This window comes from Amblyomma maculatum, chromosome 1 (assembly GCF_055883805.1).
Source record: "Amblyomma maculatum isolate TAMU_Amacu chromosome 1, ASM5588380v1, whole genome shotgun sequence".
NCBI classification, from domain to species: Eukaryota; Metazoa; Arthropoda; class Arachnida; order Ixodida; family Ixodidae; genus Amblyomma; species Amblyomma maculatum.
In genome coordinates, this window is record NC_139344.1 from 432,909,078 (window position 1) to 432,929,902 (window position 20,825).

A 20,825-nucleotide genomic window follows, 5' to 3' on the forward strand; every position below is an offset into this window, starting at 1 on the left:
AGATTTAATGGGGGCGGCCTCATTTCGGATCTATGAGGGCTTTCCCATAAAAAGCCCACATTTAGGTTGGATTGCCCTCAAATATCCGGCAAGGGACCCTTGTGGTCTGGATGCAGGAATGTGCTCTGCATTAGCCCAAGAAACGCCGCTATGGGACCGAAGTAGGAGGAGCAGGGGCAAGCCCAAATGGGGCTTGCCCACTTTTGCCCCATCGGGAACCGATGCAGGTTTTATGATGGTTGCCCCAGCCTTACTTGCCTACATCGGACCTACTTGGGCCCCACATTCTGTGCTACCTGAGATCCTATTTGAGGTGTCTCCAAATTTCTTGTTAGAATTGGTAAATTACTCAATTATTCATTCTTGGATACCTGGTGACTGGACAGTAGCCAAAGTGATTCCTTTACTGAAACATAATGGTGGTGGCTATACCTTGGACAATATCAGACCAATATCTTCAAAATTAAACTTGGTAAAATTAATTGAAAGGGTCGTACTCCAACGGGTTACCGAGTTTGTGGAACAAAAACATATCCTTAGTGCCTGTCAAATCGAATTTCGCGCAAAATGTTCAATATGGAATGCACATACCGACCTTGAGAGTCGAATTCTTCTTGCGCGGCGCAAAAAAATGCATGCTGCATCAGTGACTCTCGATATAGAGAAGGCTTATGATAGTGTAGAGCCCCGAATTTTATTGCACAGAGTAGAAACTACGTTTTCCACAATATTTAATTGAGTGGATATCTACATTCCTAATAAACACAGTTTTACTGTTCATTGAATGGATTGCTTTCTGGCAGATATCAACAAACCAGAGGTGTCCCTCAAGGGGCAGTTCTCTATCCCGTGCTCTTTAACATTTCAATGAATTCAATTCCCACTCATCAAGATGTTCGCACGTATGTCTATGCGGATGACGTGTTCTTTACGGCTGCACCTGACATTCAATCCCTCAACAGGCACCTGCAATCCTGCAATCGTACCTAAGCTCCCTTCAAAATTGGTTATGTGACTTAAGATTTACATTAAACGTTAAAAAGTTCACTTTCCTTGTTTTCCAAATTCAGGATCCGGTAAATATGTCTCTAACATTTAAGCAGGAAATGATTCCTCAAGTTAAGTGTTTGAAATATCTAGGGGTGATTTACGATGACCATCTGGCATGGAGGGATCACATGGAACATGTTGCTGCGAAGGGGGCTCGTGGTGTGGGTATGTTGCGCAGGTTAAGCAATCTAAGGTCTGGGATGCGGCGAGATGCACAATTTAATGATTTATGTTATGTATGTCCGCCCAATTATAGAATTTGGATCTGTGTTATTTTCTGGTTCACCTGCTTACAAAATTCGCCCGCTTGTTCTTTTAGAGAGGGAAACGCTTAGATTATGCCTTGGGCTCCCCAAATTTGTGGCTAACAATGTATTATACCTTGAAGCCTGAATACCACCGTTGTTAACCAGATTACAATTCTTCACTGTCCAGACGTATCTAAAAATAAAAAAATTACAATTCCACCGCTCCCTATCAATTTTTTGTTGCGAGCCAGACTACTTTTTTGGAGTCGGATGGCCTCGGTTACATACCCCGCAGGTTTTGTAGTGCAAAATATGTTACAACCATTGCACGTAGTCCTTTCTAACATCCTTCCAACAAAAGTAAGTGCATCGTCGGTTCAAATTTTCTATGATGACATTTTACCAAATAATGCAAAACACTTATTGCCTCACATTTTAAATGGATTATTAGAAGACCATTTACAAAGTTTTTCCGTTAGCATAATGATAGCAACTGATGCTTCTCAATTTAATAAAAAAGCCGGCGTTGGATTATACTGTCCGCTTTTAGACTGGGCTTCTTCAGTCCGTCTTCCGGATTTTACTCCAATTTTCCAGGCGGAGTTGCTGGCTGTGGTGCTTGCTCTGCGCAAATTAGACCCACCATACACAACAGCGGCTGTAATTAGAGACTCTTATTCCTTGTGCTTGTCGCTTTCTTCGAATATGAATTTGTCGATTTTAAACACCTTTCTTTCATTGCTCCCCTCACATTTTAGCCTCATACATATGTGTGGGTACCAAGCCACAATAATGTGACTGCCAATGAGACTGCTGATAGATTAGCTAAAGAATCTCTGAATGGCCCTGTGTTGCCCATCCTTCCGGCAACAGCGTACATAACAGCAGCACGATTTCGGAGGCGTGCCTTATTAAGCACGCAGTCTGGATCTGTTTTATCATCGGATGACTAGCTGCATATCAAGTATTCTTGGAATAGGAAATCATGTCAATCAAGGCAGACTGAGGTCTCTCTAACCAGGCTACGCTGTCGTATTCCGCCCCTAAATTTCTATATACACAGGTTTGGTTTGGCGCTATCTTTGGGCATTCTGCTGGGAACTAGAAACAATAGATCATTTCTTGATATTTTGGCGCCGTTTTACCATGATGAGAAAACGATATTTAGAGAAGCCGTTACAACAGCTGGGTCTTAATTTGAGCAGGCAAATCTTATTATCGTTCGGTGCCACCATGCTTGGGCACAGCCACAGGCCCGTTTTTAACGCCATTCAAAACTTCTTAATAGAAACAAAACGTCTACCTTGCTAATATGTTTTGAATATTTATTATGTACATATAAATCTTGATATTCTCCTTGCGTGCGTTAGTATTTACTCTTTTTTATTTTTGTTTTTCATATTTACATTTCCTTCTCTATTCCCTAGCATTTATTTCTATTTATTTTTCCGATGTAGTTATACATCTTAAAATCTAATATCTCTGCACCCTAATTCTTGGCCGATCCCCCTGTGTGGGTATGTGCCATCAAATTAGAGAACAACAACAACAACAATCGTGCTGCTTTGATCATCGTGCGCTCCCTCGCCGACTTCGACATGTAGATTAAACCTTCTCTCACAGTGCATGTATGATTATTTTGTTTTTTGCATACCCAACTCGTGAACTGCCCGCTGTTTTGCTATGATGCCGTGAGCTCCTATAATGGCGTCGATATTAGTGGAACTTGATCGGCGATCGTCTAGAACGTTCAACGATTAATCAACTGTCTTCTGGAGCGGCAGGCGAGAACGCTAACCATGGGAGAAGATCGGGCGCTCCTCTCATCATCTGCGTCGCATTTACCTCGACGGTAAAAAATTGCAGTTGTTCCGAGTCTGCTTTCGTCAACTTCTTGGAGTCATAAATATTATTTTACTCTCTTCAAACCCGTACCATAAGTGTATCTTGTATTGATTATATCGTTGCCCGACCAGTCCATTTAACTATCATGAACGATGTGTGTAGCTTCAGTTACCACATGCCGGTATTCGTCGTCTTGCGAGATAGCAAAGTTGCACAGACATGATTAAAATTGTGCTTCCTCTCAATCTGTACATTGTTTGCGCTAAGAGAACATGCTCCAAACGTATGCTTTCATTCAGGGGAATAAGCTAGGCGTAGCATGGATTCGACCACCAATTTTTGTCGAGGTCGTGGCTTTTGCGCCATTGCTTTTTTCCAGAACCAAGGCCCTTGTACTTGCAACCCCTATCACTTGACCAATAGTACAGCACCTGTTGGAAGTGAAGGTGTTAGCTCGATATGCTTGCTTTCATCAACATGTATTAATCATACGCTTTCTCAGTCAAATAATTTGTTGGTGCCTCATTGACGCAATTCTAGCGTCATTTAATACCCCTTCAGAACAGTGGGAACGGCCGCTGGGCGGCGGCGAACAGCATCACTCTGTTGTTGGTATTGCCAAACTCCCTTGTAGAGTCGGTGTTTTGCTCTTGAGATTTTGCGTATTTACTCGTGGGATTTAAAAGAAGGTTCTACTTAAGCTATAGGACAACTCAGAGGGCTATGGAACGAAAAATGGTAGGGGCAACATTAAGAGATAGGAAGCATGCAGTGTGGGTCAGAGAAATAACTCAAGTTAGTGAAAATCTAGTGGAAATTAAGAAGAAATGGGCATGGGCAGGACATGTAGGGCGAAGACAGGACAACCGATGGTCACTTAGGGTAACAAACTGGATTCCAAGGGAAGGAAAGCGTAGCAGCGGGCTGCAGAAAGTTAGGTGGGCGGATGAGGAGAAGTTCGCAGGGGTCCAGTGGATGCAGCTAGCAAAGAACCGGGTTAATTGAAGAAATATGGGAGAGGTCTTCGCCCTGCAGTGGATATAGTCAGGCTGATGATTATTATGACTCATGGGATTATAAGTTTCATGTCCAACCATTTATCTGGGGGGGGGGGGGGGCGGCATATCTTCGCAAAACGGCAAATCTTTTCAAAAACAGTTGGAAATATTTTTAATTTTTTATAAGACAAATGAAGCTGATGGTAGGACGGAAGGAACGAGAGCCACTACTTTATAATCACCGGGACAATATATTTTTGAAACAAAATTTCATATCACCCTCTATGGATTCTACGCTCTGCACTGTATGGCTCATTGCTCAGGCCTTCCACTGATTGTAACGGCATCGATATTTGAGGTCAGGCATGTTAATTAGCCGAATTTCGCATTCGACTTTTTAGAGTCAAGATGGAGTTAAGAATTGTTACAGTGTGAACTTCTGATAGTTGTCTATACTTTAGGTATTTTCATCTCTGGAAACATCGCCTGCTGTGCTAGGTTCAAATCAAACGCTTTGATTGGTCTGAATCCTAAACATTGTTGAGAAATATGCCATGTAATCAGGTGGAAATAATGTGTGGAGTGAGATGTGATGTTGGTCATGTTACGTCGCTATTATAATGAAAGGCGTTGCCAAAGAGTGTCCAACTAACGCATGACCACAGTTAATTTTTATACCAGTAAGTTGATGCTGAAAATTATCTTCCAAACTAGGCTGCAGCAGTACCTTGATCGGGAGACACCAGACGTGCAAACTGCGATGATTACGGGAAGAGGAACTGCAGACAAGCCTTTTTTGGATCATAGAAAAACAACAGGATTTCAAAGGCCTATCTACTTCTACTTTATTGAGTATAAGAAAGCGTTTGATTGCGTAGATCACAACAGATTGTGGCAAGCTCTCCAAGAGATCGGAGTTCCAGCTCACTATATCAGTCTCCTGAGGAAACTATCAAGGACATGAACATAAAGTCTGAACTTAGTATAGTCTCACTGATTGGTTCTTGATTGAAACAGAAGTGGAACAGGGCTCCATACTGGCGCTTTACCTATTCAACCTGTAGGCTGAGTGCATAACGAGGAAGGCCGAGCTGGATGACTCTTCAGCTGGAGTGAATATTGCTGGAAAACGAATCAACAACCTTATATAGGGATGATACCGCTTTAATTGCAGAAAGTGACGGGGAACTCAAAAGACGCCGATACGTATGAAAGAAGAGGGTGAGACGCTTGGCCTTCAACTGGACATTAAGAAGACAAAGATTATGGCATCTTGCACTATTACGACCTGGACCATAAAGGGATAAAAGTAGAAGACATGATAAATTTTATCGTCTTGTGTTTCATGGTTACCTCGGAAGGTGACTGCTCATGAGTCCTGACATTAGCAGACACAGGCTTCTGAGAAAGAGAGCCATGGCTATAGCCACGACCTGCTAGCAAAGATCACAGACATCACACTGCTAACTTAGAAATGAATAGTTCGTGCTATTGTTTTTCCAGTTGTGACGTATTTAGCCGAGAATTGAACTGTGAAGAAGATTAATCGCTGAGGATTTGACGCTTTTGATGTATTGTGCTGTCGGTGACTATTGCGTTTCTCGGAATAACAGAAAATAAAATCGGTCGATACTGGCGAGCTTAAACGTTTGTGCTTACTGGAAAGTCAAAATTCATAGTTAAAGCTCCGCTAATTTGGTCATCTTATGCGAAGAAAGGTGTCACTGGAGAAAATCTCAATGCTGGGACTGATTGAGGTACACAGGAGAAGTAGGCAGCAAACGTGGTGCTTAGATGGCATCCTGTAGACACTGAAGCTGAATCTGTGTGATATTCAAAAGGTAGTGTGCGACCGTTCAGCTTAGCCTGATATGGTGTTTATGGTCACGAAAAGTCGGACACGACTGAATGACTAAACTGAGGCAAGTGGTGATTTTCGCATACATGGCAGAACTTGAGGATGTTTCAGGTAGGAGGAGTATGCTATCTGAACCCAGTAGCCACATTTGTAGGCGCCCTTAACCAGACGTGATGTCCTGTAGCCATCATCACTTCTTTCCGTATAATTTGTTTGGTTCAGTAGGATCATCAATCGCAACACAGGATACATTCTCAAGTACATTTTCAAGACACTTTTTAGAGGCATGTTCATATTGTTTCGCTGTGCCGAGGCTTCAAACTGAGGTGCACGGTTCTCTACTCTTCAATTCCCATTTTACCAATCACTAAAAAGCAGCTGATCTCAAAATAAGACACTTTGCCGGCCAGGTATTAGTGTGATTGGTTACATTAGCCCGACAAAAATGACATGTGATTAGTTACATTAGCCATAAAGAAATGAACATCACCGCACAAAGGCACGTCCGGTATATAAATGAACAGCAATGTCACCTGATAACTACCTCCTTCCCGAGGCATGTGAGAAGGAGAAAATACACCAGGCTGCGTATAAAAGTGTTTAGTTCCAATCCGTTTATCACAATATGGCACTTTGTTACCTAGTGAGTTTTTAAAGACATGCTCAAATATTCTGTATGCTTCGCATCGTGACTTGAAAAGCCTCTCAGGCAACTGCTGAAGTATGCATCCGGAAGTTCGCAGCCGCAGCGCAATGTTTTATACTTGCGCCTGTGAAGACAATGCAATTATAATCACCATTTGTCTTCTCATTTCCTTCTTCGGCCTTGCCTTCCTGTCTTCCTGCGTTTGTCAAACGGAATTCGGAATGCCATGCTACTCGAAGAGTAGTTTTCTTTGTGGTAAAAATGTGTTTTCTCCGGAAGCTATTGCAGGTAACACGAAAATCTTCTTGACAGTGTTACGTAGCACTAGAGACGGGCTCCACGCGGTGCACCTCGGCCTTTTTCGCAGCCTCTGCATTGACAGGTGTGTTGTCTGGAATCCCTTTTGCAGGGATTCCTCTATTCTCTGCTCTATTCTTTCCTTTTGGAAGTCTGATTTTCAGAGCTCTGCGAGGTAGCCTGTGTATACCTCATGTAAACTACAGATTTCGAATTGCTCAGAACGGATGTATACTTTTTCAGCCATTTTCCGTTTTCGCTTTCTTATTTTTTGTGTCAGGCCGTTCTCCTAGTGTTGAATACGCAGTCTCTCCTCGTCCTTCTCGTACTTTAACCGACTAACAGACTCGATGCGTTTAGAAGACTGCATGATGGGCACTTTCTCAAGTAGGGACTTAACGATTTAGCTGCTTCGAAGTCTTTTTTCGTTCGCTTACCAGAAGTGTTCATTTATTAACCTTTGCAACAGCTTTCTCTAGTTGGCTCCCATATAAGCCAATTGGAGAGATACGGTTGCCATAAATACGTAAATTATTTTCTTACACTAGGAAAGCGGCGACGAGGTCGGTACTTGTTTGAAACATGTATCTTTTAAATGTGCATCGATCAGTAAGGCAGCCACTTCTCAGTGGCTGCGCGCATAGCGTCATAGATCTCGGCTTTATAAATAAACTCAGTTGTCACTGGGAATAATTCCTCCAAGGGATATTTAGGATATTTAGGTATAGTGGGCTTCATCTGATGGAGCTTTGAAGTTGCTCAAGTAACAGGAATTCGGGCATTGGTCTGAACGAGGTGGAACTTTCGACATGCCACCCGTTAGGCTCCACAGTTAGGTCGAGCAGTCATTCACTGAAGAAACATTTCGGTCTTAAACGGTTTCATTGGACAGCATTCGATATAGTCTTGGTGGTGGACATGTGCTGCAAATACTGGAAGCTTTCTTTCGTAGCATTAGGCAGATGTTAACTACAGCGCAGGACGTCTCTGAGACATTTTTGTTTATGCAGAGCCTTCGATCTTTCCAGGGATTCACTTCTAGCTGTTGTTTTCATAGCGTGCGCCGTATGTTCCTATCTGTGAGATGGGCTCCGGAGGAAAGCAAGCAGGTGAGGCCTGTCATCCTCGGCTGCTTTTTTCTCAACAGCCTTGTACAGATTGGCTTTTTTTTTCCATAAGCGGGGAAACTATTCTTCAATCGAACTGATTTCTTTCAGGAGGATGCAGCTCCTCCAGGGAACGCAACAGCTGTGTTCTTGAAACGGCTATCAGTAGTAGTGATCGCCTGAAATGTCCAGATGTGATGACGGAGTAGCGCCAAGGTTTCTTCCTCCGGTTTGCATACTGCAGAACTGGTGTAGATTTTCAGCCACTTCATCATCATCATCATCAGCCTGACTATACCCACTGCAGGGCGAAGGCCTCTCCCATATTTCTCCACTTAAACCGGTTCTGTGCTAGCTGCATCCACTTGACCCCTGCGAACATCTTAATCTCATCCGGCCACCTAACTTTCTGCCGCCATCTGCTACGCTTTCCTTCCCTTGGAATCCAGTTTGTTACCCTAAGCGACCATCGGTTATCCTCTCTTCGCACAACATGTCCTGCCCATGTCCATTTCTTCTTCTTAATTTCCACTAGAATGTCGGTAACGTGAGTTATTTCTCTGACCCACTCTGCACGCTTCCTATCTCTTAATTTTACCCCTACCATTTTTCGTTCCATAGCTCTCTGGGCAGTTGAAAGCTTCTACGAAGATGTGGAATCGGCAATGCGAAAAGTAAAGACGCAGTATACTGTACTAATGGGAGACTTCATGTCAAGGTAGGGAAAAAACAGGCAGGAGACAAGGCAGTAGGTGACTATGGCATTGGTTCTAGGAATAGCAGGGGGGAGTTACTAGTTGAGTTTACAGAGCGCAATAACTTACGAATCTTGAATACCTTCTTCAGCAAACGGAAGAACCGGAAATGGACATGGAAAAGTACGAACGGGGAGACTAAAAATGAAATCGACTTCATAATGTGTTCAACCCCCGCCATTATGCAAGATGTAGAGGTAATCGGGAAAGTACGATGCAGTGACCACAGGATGGTGAGGTCCCGAATAGCTTAAATCTGAAGAAGGAACGGAACAGATTAGTAAGAAAGAAACCCATCAACGAATTAGCGGTAAGGGGGAGGGCAGAAGAGTTCAGGTTCTCGCTACAGAATAGGTATTCAGCTCTAACTGAGGATGGCGACATTACCCTAGAAGCAAGGAACAATAATTTCAGAGATATCATTACTGAGTGCGCGGTAGAAGTAGCCGGTAGGACAGTTAGAGAGGATACCGGTAAGCTGTCTAAGGAGACAAAAGATTTGATTAAGAAACGCCAGAGAATGAAAGCTTCGAATCCAACAGACCGGGTCGAATTGGCCGAGATATCAAAGCTAATCAATAAGCGCAAGGTGGCCGATATAAGGAAGTATAACATGGAGAAAATTGAGCATGCTGTAAAGAACGGGAGAAGCCTTAAAGCGGTAAAGAAGAAATTGGGCATAGGCAAAAACCAGATGTATGCGATAAGGGACAAGGCGGGCAACGTCATCACGAATATGGATAAGATAGTCAAAGTAGCCGAGGAGTTCTATACAAATCTCTACAGTAGCCAAAGTAGTCAGGACCGTAATGAGATTGGCGGTAGGGAAAAACATTCAGACGTTCCATCAGTGACGAAGGACGAGGTCAAGAAAGCATTAGAAACTATGAAGAGGGGGAAATCAGCTGGAGAGGATCAGATAACTACGGATTTGCTGAAGTACGGGGGGATATCGTGTTAGAAAAACTGGCCACCTTGTATACGCAGTGCCTAGTGTCATCGACGGTACCGGAACCATGGAAGAATGCAAACATTAACATCATTCATAAGAAAGGGGACTCTAAGGACCTTAAAAATTACAGACCAATCAGCTTACTGTCTGTTACGTATAAGGTATTTTCTAAGGTAATCGCTAATAGAACCAGGACAACCTTAGACTTCAATCAAGCAAAGGATCAAGCAGGGTTTCGGAAACGGTACTCTACTATCGATCATATCCATACCATCAATCATTTGATAGAAAAATGCTCGGAATATAACAGCCCTTATACATAGCATTCATTGATTACGAAAAACCATTTGACTCAGTTGAAACCTCGGCGGTGATGCAGGCATTGCGAAATCAGGGGGTAGACGAGCCGTACGTGAAAGTGCTGGAAGATATACCGGGTGTCCCAGCTAACTTGAACCAAGGGATACAAAATAATACATTTGAGGTAGGTCAGTGAAACCAATTGCATTCAACTGCCAGCCTCCTTGTGCACTACAGGCAATTTTTTGTTTTGCAATGACTTAATTAGCTAATTATGTTAATTTGTCTAATTTTATAAATATCGACTTTAGACCGAACATGTGAATTGGAAACTTGTAGAGCACCTTCAGAAACCCCCATTCCATTAATTGCGATAAGGAAAGTCTCACGTGTATCTTTTTTTCTGGGCTCAAAAGAAAGCCCGCGAAATACAAACAATACCACGTGACTAGCGCATTTGTGCGCCGCGATTGTGGTGCTCTCAGTCGTGGTTTGAGCGAACGAAATTAGCGGCGGCCGTGTCTCGGCCCCGTTAAAGCGGCAGGCCGATATGCCTGCAATGGCTTCTTCGCCCGCTTCAGACAGCCGGCCCACGTGACGGTGCAAGTAGCGGCGAGAGCGGCGAGCCGACACCACGGAGATTCTAACAAGGCCTGCTTCTCTCCCATCAGCGAACGTCACGACAAACGGATGAGCGATACGGTATCAGCCACTGAATCTGCGCATACTGGCTTGGGTAAAAGGGCGAGATGACATCATGTGACTCGACTAAAATTAGCGCTGCATCTTCATTTGCCGGTTCTTTATCGTTATCCGCTTGTCGTGGTGTAGGCTGCTGCAGTGCGTAGGCCTGGCCAAGATCGCGGTGGCGACGGGCGAGCTGGAGCTCGCTCCAACCATCGTCAACATTTCTGCCTGCCGCTGCAACGGGACAATCGGGTCACGGCCACAGCTGATTTCGTTCGCTCAAACCACGACTGAGAGCACCACAATCGCGGCGCTCAAATGCGCTAGTCACGTGGTATTATTTGTATTTCGCGGGCTTTCTTTTGAGCCCGGAAAAAAAGATACACGTGAGACTTTCTTTATCGCAATTAATGGAATGGGGGTTTCTGAAGGTGCTCTACAAGTTTCCAATTCACATGTTTGGTCTAAAGTCGATATTTATTAAATTAGAAAAATTAACATAATTAGCTAATTAAGTCATTGCTAAACAAAAAATTGCCTGTAGTGCGCAAGCAGGCTGGTAATTGTATGCAACTGATTTCACTGACCTACCTCAAATATATTATTTTGTAACCCTTGGTTCAAGTTAGCTGGGACACCCGGTATACAGTGGCTGCACCGCAACCATAGTTCTGCATAAAGAAAGTAACAAAATTCCCATAAAGAAAGGTGTTAGGCAAGGAGACACAATCTCCCCAGTACTATTCACAGCTTGTTTAGAGGAAGTATTCAGAGACTTGGAATGGGAGCAGTTAGAATACCTCAGCAATCTGCGATTTGCTGATGACATTGCCTTGCTAAGCAACTCGGGGGATGAACTGCAAATAATGATTGATGACCTAGACAGGAAAAGTAGAAAGGTAGGCTTGAAAATCAATATGCAGAAGACTAAGGTAATGTTCAACAGCCTCGGGAAGGAACAGCAGTTTACATTAGGTAGCGAAGTACTGGAAGTAGTAGGCGAATATGTCTACTTAGGACAGGTAGTACCGCAGATCCGGACCATGAAAAGGAAATAACAAGAAGAATAAGATTGGGATGGAGCACATTTGGCAAGCACACTTCATCATCGTAAAGAACTAAAAAAAAAGCTTTTTGATCAGGCATCGCAAAGACGCCGTTGCCGGCTCTGAGGCGAGTTTAAAACTGCCTAAAGCTAGCGTCGTGTCTCCTTCGCTTTCGGTGATTTGAGCAGCCTCGTTCCGCAGCCGGGTGTGTCAAGCATGCTAGGAGGTACACTTGGCTTTGACGCGCTTCCTTTGGAGTCAGATAGCCAGCTGGCAAAAAAGAGCTTCTCTTTCTCCTGGAGGGTTTACTGGTGTAACTCCTGGTAGCCTTCCAGGATGATTCTATCGCCTTCTACCTTGTAACCGTTAGGCGCCACGATACTTAAAGGGCCACTGTCCAGGGAAGGCCCTTTTAAGCAAAGGAGCCCAGTGTTTCGATCAGGTACCGGAGATAGTCTGTGCAAAATGCTACAGTGACACGCGCGCCGCAAAGCACCGAAAATACAATTCAAAGCTCTCCCATGCTCTCCTTTGGGAAGCCAGCTTCCCCGTTTCCTGTGCTGGCCCGACGGGCCACAGTAATGACGTACGTACCGCTGAACGACGTCTGTTGGTCCGTCTCGCTGACTGACGGGAGAAGGATGGTCTACCGCTCGCTGCGCGCTTTTCCCTCGCCACGGCCAGACTGAATCCAGCGGCGCGCGCTCCCTCGGCCGTTTTTTTTTTTCGCACTCGCGGAGTGCCACGCCCACCTCCCGCCAAACGCGGAGGAGGAAGGGGAATTTGTCTTGCGGAGGCTAGACGACCTCGGGCAGAAGAGTGAAAAACCTTTGCGAGGAAACGGAAGGAGAGAAGCATGACAGAATCGGGTGATTGCGGTGGCTGTAACTGCGTTATTAGTTACTCTTTTCAAAAACATTTTGCGGCCTTGCGTTCTAGGGGCGAAGTCTCACAGTCACCGGGGAAGAAAATATTTTCGACCGGAGAGTGGACAGTGGGCCTTTAAGCTCGCGATGACTTTCCGGAATTCCGCACTAAATGTGCAAAAGACGGATGCCAGGCACCCGGTCGTGTTTAACTGCGTTTAATCCCACACGCAGCTTATGCAAAAGGCCAAATGGCCACCTACGAATAACTACCAGTTGGAAGCATTCTCGTTGGTTATTAGGCTGCGAGGCCTCAAACGGGGCTGGGAATGTGCAAAGATTTGATTGCTGGTCAGCATCATACTACTATGGGGCAGGAAAAATTTCGCGATTTTTCGTAGATGCGTAGTTTCATACATGCAGTGCGGGCATCTCCATCCTTGCTACGTTCCCACTTAGAGTGCCAGGTACTTATTTGAAATAGTTGGAAGCTGGATTTATCAAAAGCTCGACGACCATGTCCGACAATGTTCTCACGTGGGGTTCCTAATGGCCTCCAATTTCAAGCCTCCCGTATCATTGTTTTCATTTTTTATTGCTGCGAGGCTGGAAACAGTCGACACCTGGCACTGGCAATGGAAACGCTGACGAAGAATGTTGTGACAATTTACACTAAAGCCCTCACGGTAAATATGGATGTAAAGTTCTACAATGAGCACGTTTAGGCTCTCCATCTGCCATGACATAGCTAATTTACAGGTTTCTTGTCACGCAGGCTCATATGAGGCTTCAGATTTGTTATGTAGGAAGAACTGAGCGTGAAAGCTGATTGACGCTAGTGTACACAAATACATTAGCCATAAATGTCGCCGTGCAAGAAACTGAGCGCTAAAAGTGCCCGCGCAGGGCGCCGGTATGAACGGACGTCTCACTTGGAGATGGAACCGGACAGAGGTTCTTTACCAGGGTAAATGTGCTGCGCATGGCGATCGTGAAGATCTTTCATGGTTTGGTTAAATATTGTGCGGCGAGACCTTGCGCCCACATGTCCCGTAACCTGTAGGTACCCTGTAGGTGCTCGCAAGAGTTGTAGATGAATTTATGGCAACTTCAGATATATTTTGTGTTACATTCCAGCTGCTAAATGGTCAGCAACCAATAAAATATGGACTGAAAGAACCACTAAGGACCCCATTTCTCGGCTTGCAAGGGAGCTGCATCACTGTTGAAACGCGCGTGGGAAATTCTCCATACGTTACTCCAGTGGACGTATTCAACGACAGTGACTGGTAAGTGGCAATGGCAAACAATATTGTGTAACAACCTATAAAGCGTTACATAAATTCTACTTTTATTATTGTTTTTTTCCTACTAGCATTGCGTCTTCAAACCTACTAGCGAAATGCATTTTTGGTAGTGAAGATAAACTGCGTTTTGTTCTAGCAGTACCAATGTAAAGGCTACAGGTGAAGCTTCAAAATAAGTAAGGACAAGAATACGAAGTATGAAGGGACTATACGCACTGATAAGCAAATGGTAGTTAATGAAAACGGGAAATAAAATGTTTCTCTCGTGCTCCTTATGCTCCCGAAATATTTGCTGTTCTTTTTCATGTTCATTCTCCCCTTTGAAGCACTCGAGATAGATTAGTTCTGATATTTTGTGTCTTCTATTGCATTAGCTAAGATACGGTAGCACACTGCGTCAGCCTACGTAACAAAACTTTATTTTTTAACGATACTGCAGAATCACCCCGGGAGAATGTAGGGGTGGGGAGTAAATGAATAAATATTGCAAGACAAACAAAACACTTACATTTCATTCAGTCTTTCTCTTCAGATATACAACACAAGGAAAATATTGCTACTTCATGAAAACAGCTGCACATTGCCGCAGTCCTACATTTTCTAACCAACATTTCAACATTAGTGCATGAACTTTGATGAGTTCGGGATTGTATTTAGCAACAGAGGTTATTTCTTTATACCGAAGTGATTAATCGGCTGGTAAAATGCTATGCTGTAATATATTTGCCACGGGTGTCTGAAACGTTCCTTCAGTATATTCCTTAGGTTGAATTGCCGTGGTATTGCAGGTAAATAAACTTGAATATGGAGGTTAGCCGCGGATGTAGAGTGCATATATAAAACAGAGGACAAACCTCTAGGGTTGTTCGATGTTTCACACTAGCATTTTTGGTGTACGAACGAATGCATTTCTTTTTGCCAGAAGATTGTGATTCTGACAGGACGATGGTCCAAGTCATAAATGTCATAAGTATTCTGAGTGCTCCGGAGGTATACGGAATCTCCCATATAATCCCTGGTTCGTCGTTTTTGTTTTATCTGACAACCTAAATTGTTGAGTACCTCAAGAACAAATGGGATGAGAGATCAACGATATTGCAGAATTTGTGAACTGGACACCATCATATACATGAGCAATTACAACCACCGTTCTGACACAGAATACGGCCTTTCAAAGATAAACTAATCTGCAAAAAGCACGTCAGCCGTTCAGTGTGGACTATGAACCAATTGCTCTACCTAAATTCGTTTTCTATTTCTTTGCCTAGCGCATATGTCCTACATTAGAACACCCGCTCAACAATAAACAAAGTGGATGCCTTCAATAGCTTTTGTAGCAAAAGACACACTACTGCAGATTTTCAAGCCTTTGGCGTGGCACCGTTGCACCGTGGAAGACGAAGAAGAAATGAAAAACGGGTAGTAAAGGACGAAGACCAACAAGAATAAAAAGTAGTAAAAGGAGAAGAAGTAAAAGAAAAGGAAGAAAATGAGGAAGAAGAGGGACAAGAAGAAGAAAAAGAAGAGAGAGTAAGAGAGAAAAAAAAGAACCAAAATAGGAGGAAGAAGACAAAACAGAAGAAGAAGAAGAAGAAAACAGATAACTCTGTGGTTGGTAGAGTCGAACGACTACATCGAGACGTTAGGACAGAAGGTTCGTACGAATAATGCGACGGCGATCCAATAAATCCACGTGTCCGCACAAACATTCGCTGCAGCACTCGCAACTTTTGCTCTATCAGTAGGGTCAAGCCACGCTAAAACCCCCCAACTATTTAACCGAATTTAGCTGAAAGTTAATAAACACCTGTTTATTAAAACATGGTACTTCGAGGCGTGATTGCGTTCACGCATAGGTAGGGTCCTCTGAGCAGCGTCACCTGTCGAAAGGTAGCCCAAATGTTGTAAAAATGAATAAGATAGGATATAAAGTCTGTCGTACTGGTTGCTTCAGTGGCGCAAAACACAAGACGAAGTGCCTGAGTGGCTTCTGAGAATGAAAGTGTTTTGATTTTTAACGGATCACGCAGCCTGAAATCGCTGTTTTTAACCAACGTTGTGTGTTTGTAGAGTTAGGCTCTTTGTGGTGTGAAATCTGATTATAAATTTGGCAATAAAAAAAGCTGTGAATTGACCTTATTTATCTGAGCACTGAGTGAATGAAACATTTGTTTAATTCTTTAGGTGCAACTTGTTTTCTGATTTTTTTTAATCGAAATGTTAAAATAAGCTACCACGATCTTTTTTGTGGTGTGTTTCCGTTCGGGTTGCTTTATGTGATGTTTCTAAGTCTTAGCAGCCGCAAACCCAGCCATGAATACAGCCACGAGGTGGCGGCTCGATGACGGTAACATTATTCAATTACCTTCACCGTAATCATTTACTGCCTTCAGTGAGTGTATGTTACCTTTAGGTTACGTTCAGAGGCACCTCTTGGTAGCAATCGCCGTTTAACCTACTTGGAGGCAACCAGTGAGGAGAAAGAATTTACGGGAGCCTCCCGTTGAAGGAATAGAATTACGCTACTCCAAGGGCTGTAATACCTATAACCTGTGTGGGTGCAGGGATTTCGTCCTTAATCGTACACATCGAGGAGTTGGTGGTGCTGGAATGAAATACAGATGTGTCTAAATTTATATTTTTCCTGATAATAGCGAAGTGACCGTAGTCTATGAAATGTTGGTGTCATGAAGCAGAGATGAAATTCTGTCTGTTGTTTGTCGCCCTCCCAGTGGCAGCTTGCCGTGCTTTCTTGAGTTTTTGAAGAATTTCTAGAATATGTCTCTAAAACCAAAATGCAACTGATTTCTTCTCGAGATTTCGACACTGATATTTTAGAATACAGCAACGCACCTTTGGATTTCACATTTAAAATATCCTCAAGTGGCGTTACCAACATAATTTCTAACCCACTGGCATCACATTGTCAAGATAAATCGCCACTGGATCTAAATAATATGAACGTCGTAACAACCATTCACTGCACCGGTAGGCGTGTACGTGACGTAAGCGACCACTGCCCCATGCATCTTATTCCAAGGACACAAAAGGTAATAATTTGACAGTCTGCGACTCTTTCTTTTCAATGTATTACAGCTGATGCAATGTAACCTTTTAAATCAAAATATGTGCGTTTGACATAGACAGCTAGGGCATATTCCGCTTTTATTAACACCTTTGTGCGCTTACCCGAGTATTTCTCTTTCAAACAACCGGAACACGCTCAAAGAAAATAAAAACGCACGGAATCAAGCGATGTCGCATGACAATATATATCTCATTAAAACCCCTGCACCATTGGTTCCTGTGAACGAGTCCGCCTGGGCCTTTTAAAGAATGCAAAAAGACACCGAATAAACTGAATGCCAAGATCGAACGGAAAGCTTATGTGTTATCAACACTTAGGGGCAGATATATCTAGAGATCAGCATAACCTAGCTTGTAAAATAGGGAACAAAGTATCTGGCCGCAGTAGCTTCAACTCCGCCCAAGCTAAGATGCTTGTGGACGGTAAGAAATTCACAAGCAAGTCATTTGTAGATTACTTCGATAAGTGCACTCTTCGTGACACAGAATAAAATATGAAATATAATGGCTGTGTCTATATAGCCGAGAACTGGGCCGGCTTGCACGATAAAGTCCGAGCTAGGTCCAGACTTAAATGGTGTCTTTAGAAAGACCAAGCTTATTTAAGACGGCTCGTGTTCCGAACGTCGAACTCTTCGGGTTCATGTTCACCAGAGTGGCTTCCCAGAACGGCTTCAGCAACCACTTGGGGAATTTTTCCTCGTAACACAATCTTAAGCCGCAAAAAGCAATGGCACGGATTTTGCACAACGCAAAATTGACGGAATGTGTACATCTTACAGCAGGGACAGTGCCAGCGCATCCCTGTATTTCCCTAATTTCTCTACTTAGACACCTGGCGTCCTTGTGTCTTAACCATGACAGCACTAGAGTCGTAATCATACAAGCGACTTATTCAAGTCACGACTGAAGCCCAGTCTTGACTCCAGTCTTAAGCGTCCATGCTAGTGGCCTATTCTTTAGACTCCAGTTAAGTCTGGACTTAGCTAAGACAGTCTTAAGATTGTTTTGTGCAAGCGGGCCCTGGTGTTCTTTGTTTAAGCTCATCTATGTACAGTTCAATCCCTCAAAGACGTAAACCTAAGTCAGCAATCATGTTTTCAGTTTTAGGTTTTATATCTACTATTTCAGCGCGTAGTAAGTTCTGGCCATCAACGATTGATTGCAAGATTGCTGCATTTGTAGGGCCAGGATGTGGCTCAACATCAGCGCACACAAGACGTTTCAGGACAAGAAAGCATTTATAAGTAATTTTACAGCACTGGTTTGGACACGGGAGGATTAATAAAAAGCGACAATCACTCCTAATAGATTTATAGCAAAAAACAACCAGCACAAGGAAGAAGGGCTTAGTTACAGCCATTGTTCCACCTCACCCGCCGTGCCCACTGAGGAGGAAATCGTGCGTGAACTCTTTTATAGATGAAGCATCCGATGACGTCACAGTTCTGGGAGAGATGTCTGGCAGAGTGGCACTGTCATGTAGCGGTGGTTCCAGTTCAGTCACATGCTTGCCGATTGGTGATATGTTGATTGAAGACAGCGGGGAATCGCCAGGGAACACGCAACAGGTTGGGGCGCCTCTAGCGACTCAGAGCATGAAGCCCTGCACAAGGAAGAATGGCTTAGTTACGGCCATTGTTCCACCTCGCCCGCCGTGCCCACGGTTGCATTCGAAGCTTTTATACTCTAGCGTTTCTTAATCAAATCTTTCGTCTCCTTAGACAGCTTACCGGTATCCTCTCTAACTACCCTACCGCCTACTTCTACAGCGCACTCAGTAATGATATCTCTGAAATTATTGTCCATTGCTTCTAGGGTATTGTCGCCATCTTCATTAAGAGCTCAATATCTATTCAGTAGCAAGATCTTAAGTTTTCTGCCCTCCCCCTCACCGCTAATTCTTTGGTGGGTTTCTTTCGTACTAATCTGTTGCGTTCCTTCTTCAGATTTAGGCTAATTCGGAACCTCACCATCTGCATCGCACTTTCCCGATTACCTATACATCTTGCATAATGGCGGGGGTTGAACACAGTATGAAGTCAATTTAAGTTGGTTAAGTACCACAATTATTTTAATCTCTGAGGCGCTTCGGTTTGCCAGGAAAGTATATTTGCTTTTACAACATGAAATAGCTCACACTGTAGCAGCTGCATTGAGGCAGAAGCGAACTTATGCTGTTCTCCTTTCCTACTGTTCCTTACCCGTCGACTGAACTGGCGTTGACGCGCCACTGAGCAAGCTAAGAGTGAAGGATGTTGAAAAGACACCTGTGTTCAGCTCCAAGAGGGAGGAAAATAACAATGAAGGTAGCACTATGGCCAACAAAAAGAAGAAGGCTCTGTTTGAAAGGTCTTATTTAGCGATCCTTACCGAGTTCTGCAGGATCCTACATGTTCTGCGCTCCCCCGAGTTTTATTCGGTTGCGCGCGATGGCAGTCCGTTAATGCAGATTTATTGTGAAGCGAAAGGGTATAAGACAATAAAACACCGAGAAAAGCCACACGAGCGCACCCTACGCAAGCTACTTCACTTTCCAAACAACGAAGACTGAGCGACACAATGCGCCAGTGCCGCTTATGGCTGTCGGTGCAGCATCGATACTCAATCTATCATGAGTCATTACTAACCCATAATCATTTTAGACTCTCGTTGCAAGCCGCTTGTAACGCCCACACTGGGCTTCCCGACTGTGTGTCAACGTTTCATCACGTATCTATTATATCAGGGAAAGAGTGCGCATGAATTACTTTCTGGTTCCAATTCTTTCACCCCTTCCCAATAGATTAAATGATAAAGTACAATTGCACAGATGTTTTACTTATAAATGAGCCCTTTTAGTTTTCACTGCAAGCAAAGCTTCAAGAAAAGTGAAGGGTAAGGTGAATGCCAGAAAGTTGGCACTGTTTTTAGCGCATGGCGACAGTGAGCCCGGCTTGAGATGGCCAAGTCCAACTGCCGAACGCACTAGGAACCTTACCCGATCAGTTGTCTACGGAGCCTCTTTGGTGCCGTTCTTGTTATTTGGCCTCACTCGAGAGGACGTTGAGCATCTGCTACCTGCTGACTTCGACCATCTCTCATATTTTCCATGAGATAAACCTACAAAATATCACTGTTTCCTTCGGGTTCTAATGTATTCTAGAATCAAAAGCTCAAAACAACAGATGAGTTTTTACCCAATACACACACCATCGACAAAAATTACTTCCTAAATAAAGCACGTGTTCAGGCTGAAACTGCTCAAAGGGGAACAGTTTACTCACTGAACTCTTCATGAATTCCTTCGCATTAACTCCGTACTTGTCAAACACACTTAGTATAAAGCCGATAGCCTTCCCAAGGGGCTACGCTCTAAATAATTCACTTCCCTTGCAAATAAACAGTAGCGCCATGCATCGTTTTTGCAGGAGAAAGACAATATGTAGATGGCGACTGATATGCTTCGCCGCACTCAAAATTTTCGCGTTTGGAAGGATGACCATGAACACTCACAGCTGTGACATTTCTCTGTTGGAGTATTGCGCCTGCTCCATGTTACCGCTTTACTATCTTCGTTTTATACGCCATACCTCTTGGAATTCCACGAGTAACGTGACGACCATTTTTCACTGTGATATACGGTTGTGATGAGGTATGATAGAAATTTTGTAATCGCAGTCGGCGATAACAAACCAGCGCCGGTAGATAATTTGCCGTAAAAGCGGGTCACAAAGTTGGTTAATCCCTTTCGCTGCAGGCAATTTCCGGTGTTGCCTCCTCGCCCTTCTGCTGTTC

General features: G+C 43.8%; 1 protein-coding gene across 1 annotated transcript in view; it reads left to right on the forward strand.

The window, feature by feature from the left end:
• Window positions 1–20,825, forward strand: part of LOC146209416 (uncharacterized) — a 54,569-nt gene that overhangs the window by 16,779 nt on the left and 16,965 nt on the right. The window contains exon 2 of the mRNA XM_084587406.1: window positions 13,792–13,943. Within this exon, the coding sequence (XP_084443532.1) occupies window positions 13,792–13,943 (152 nt within the window). The remainder of the gene's footprint in view (window positions 1–13,791; window positions 13,944–20,825) is intronic.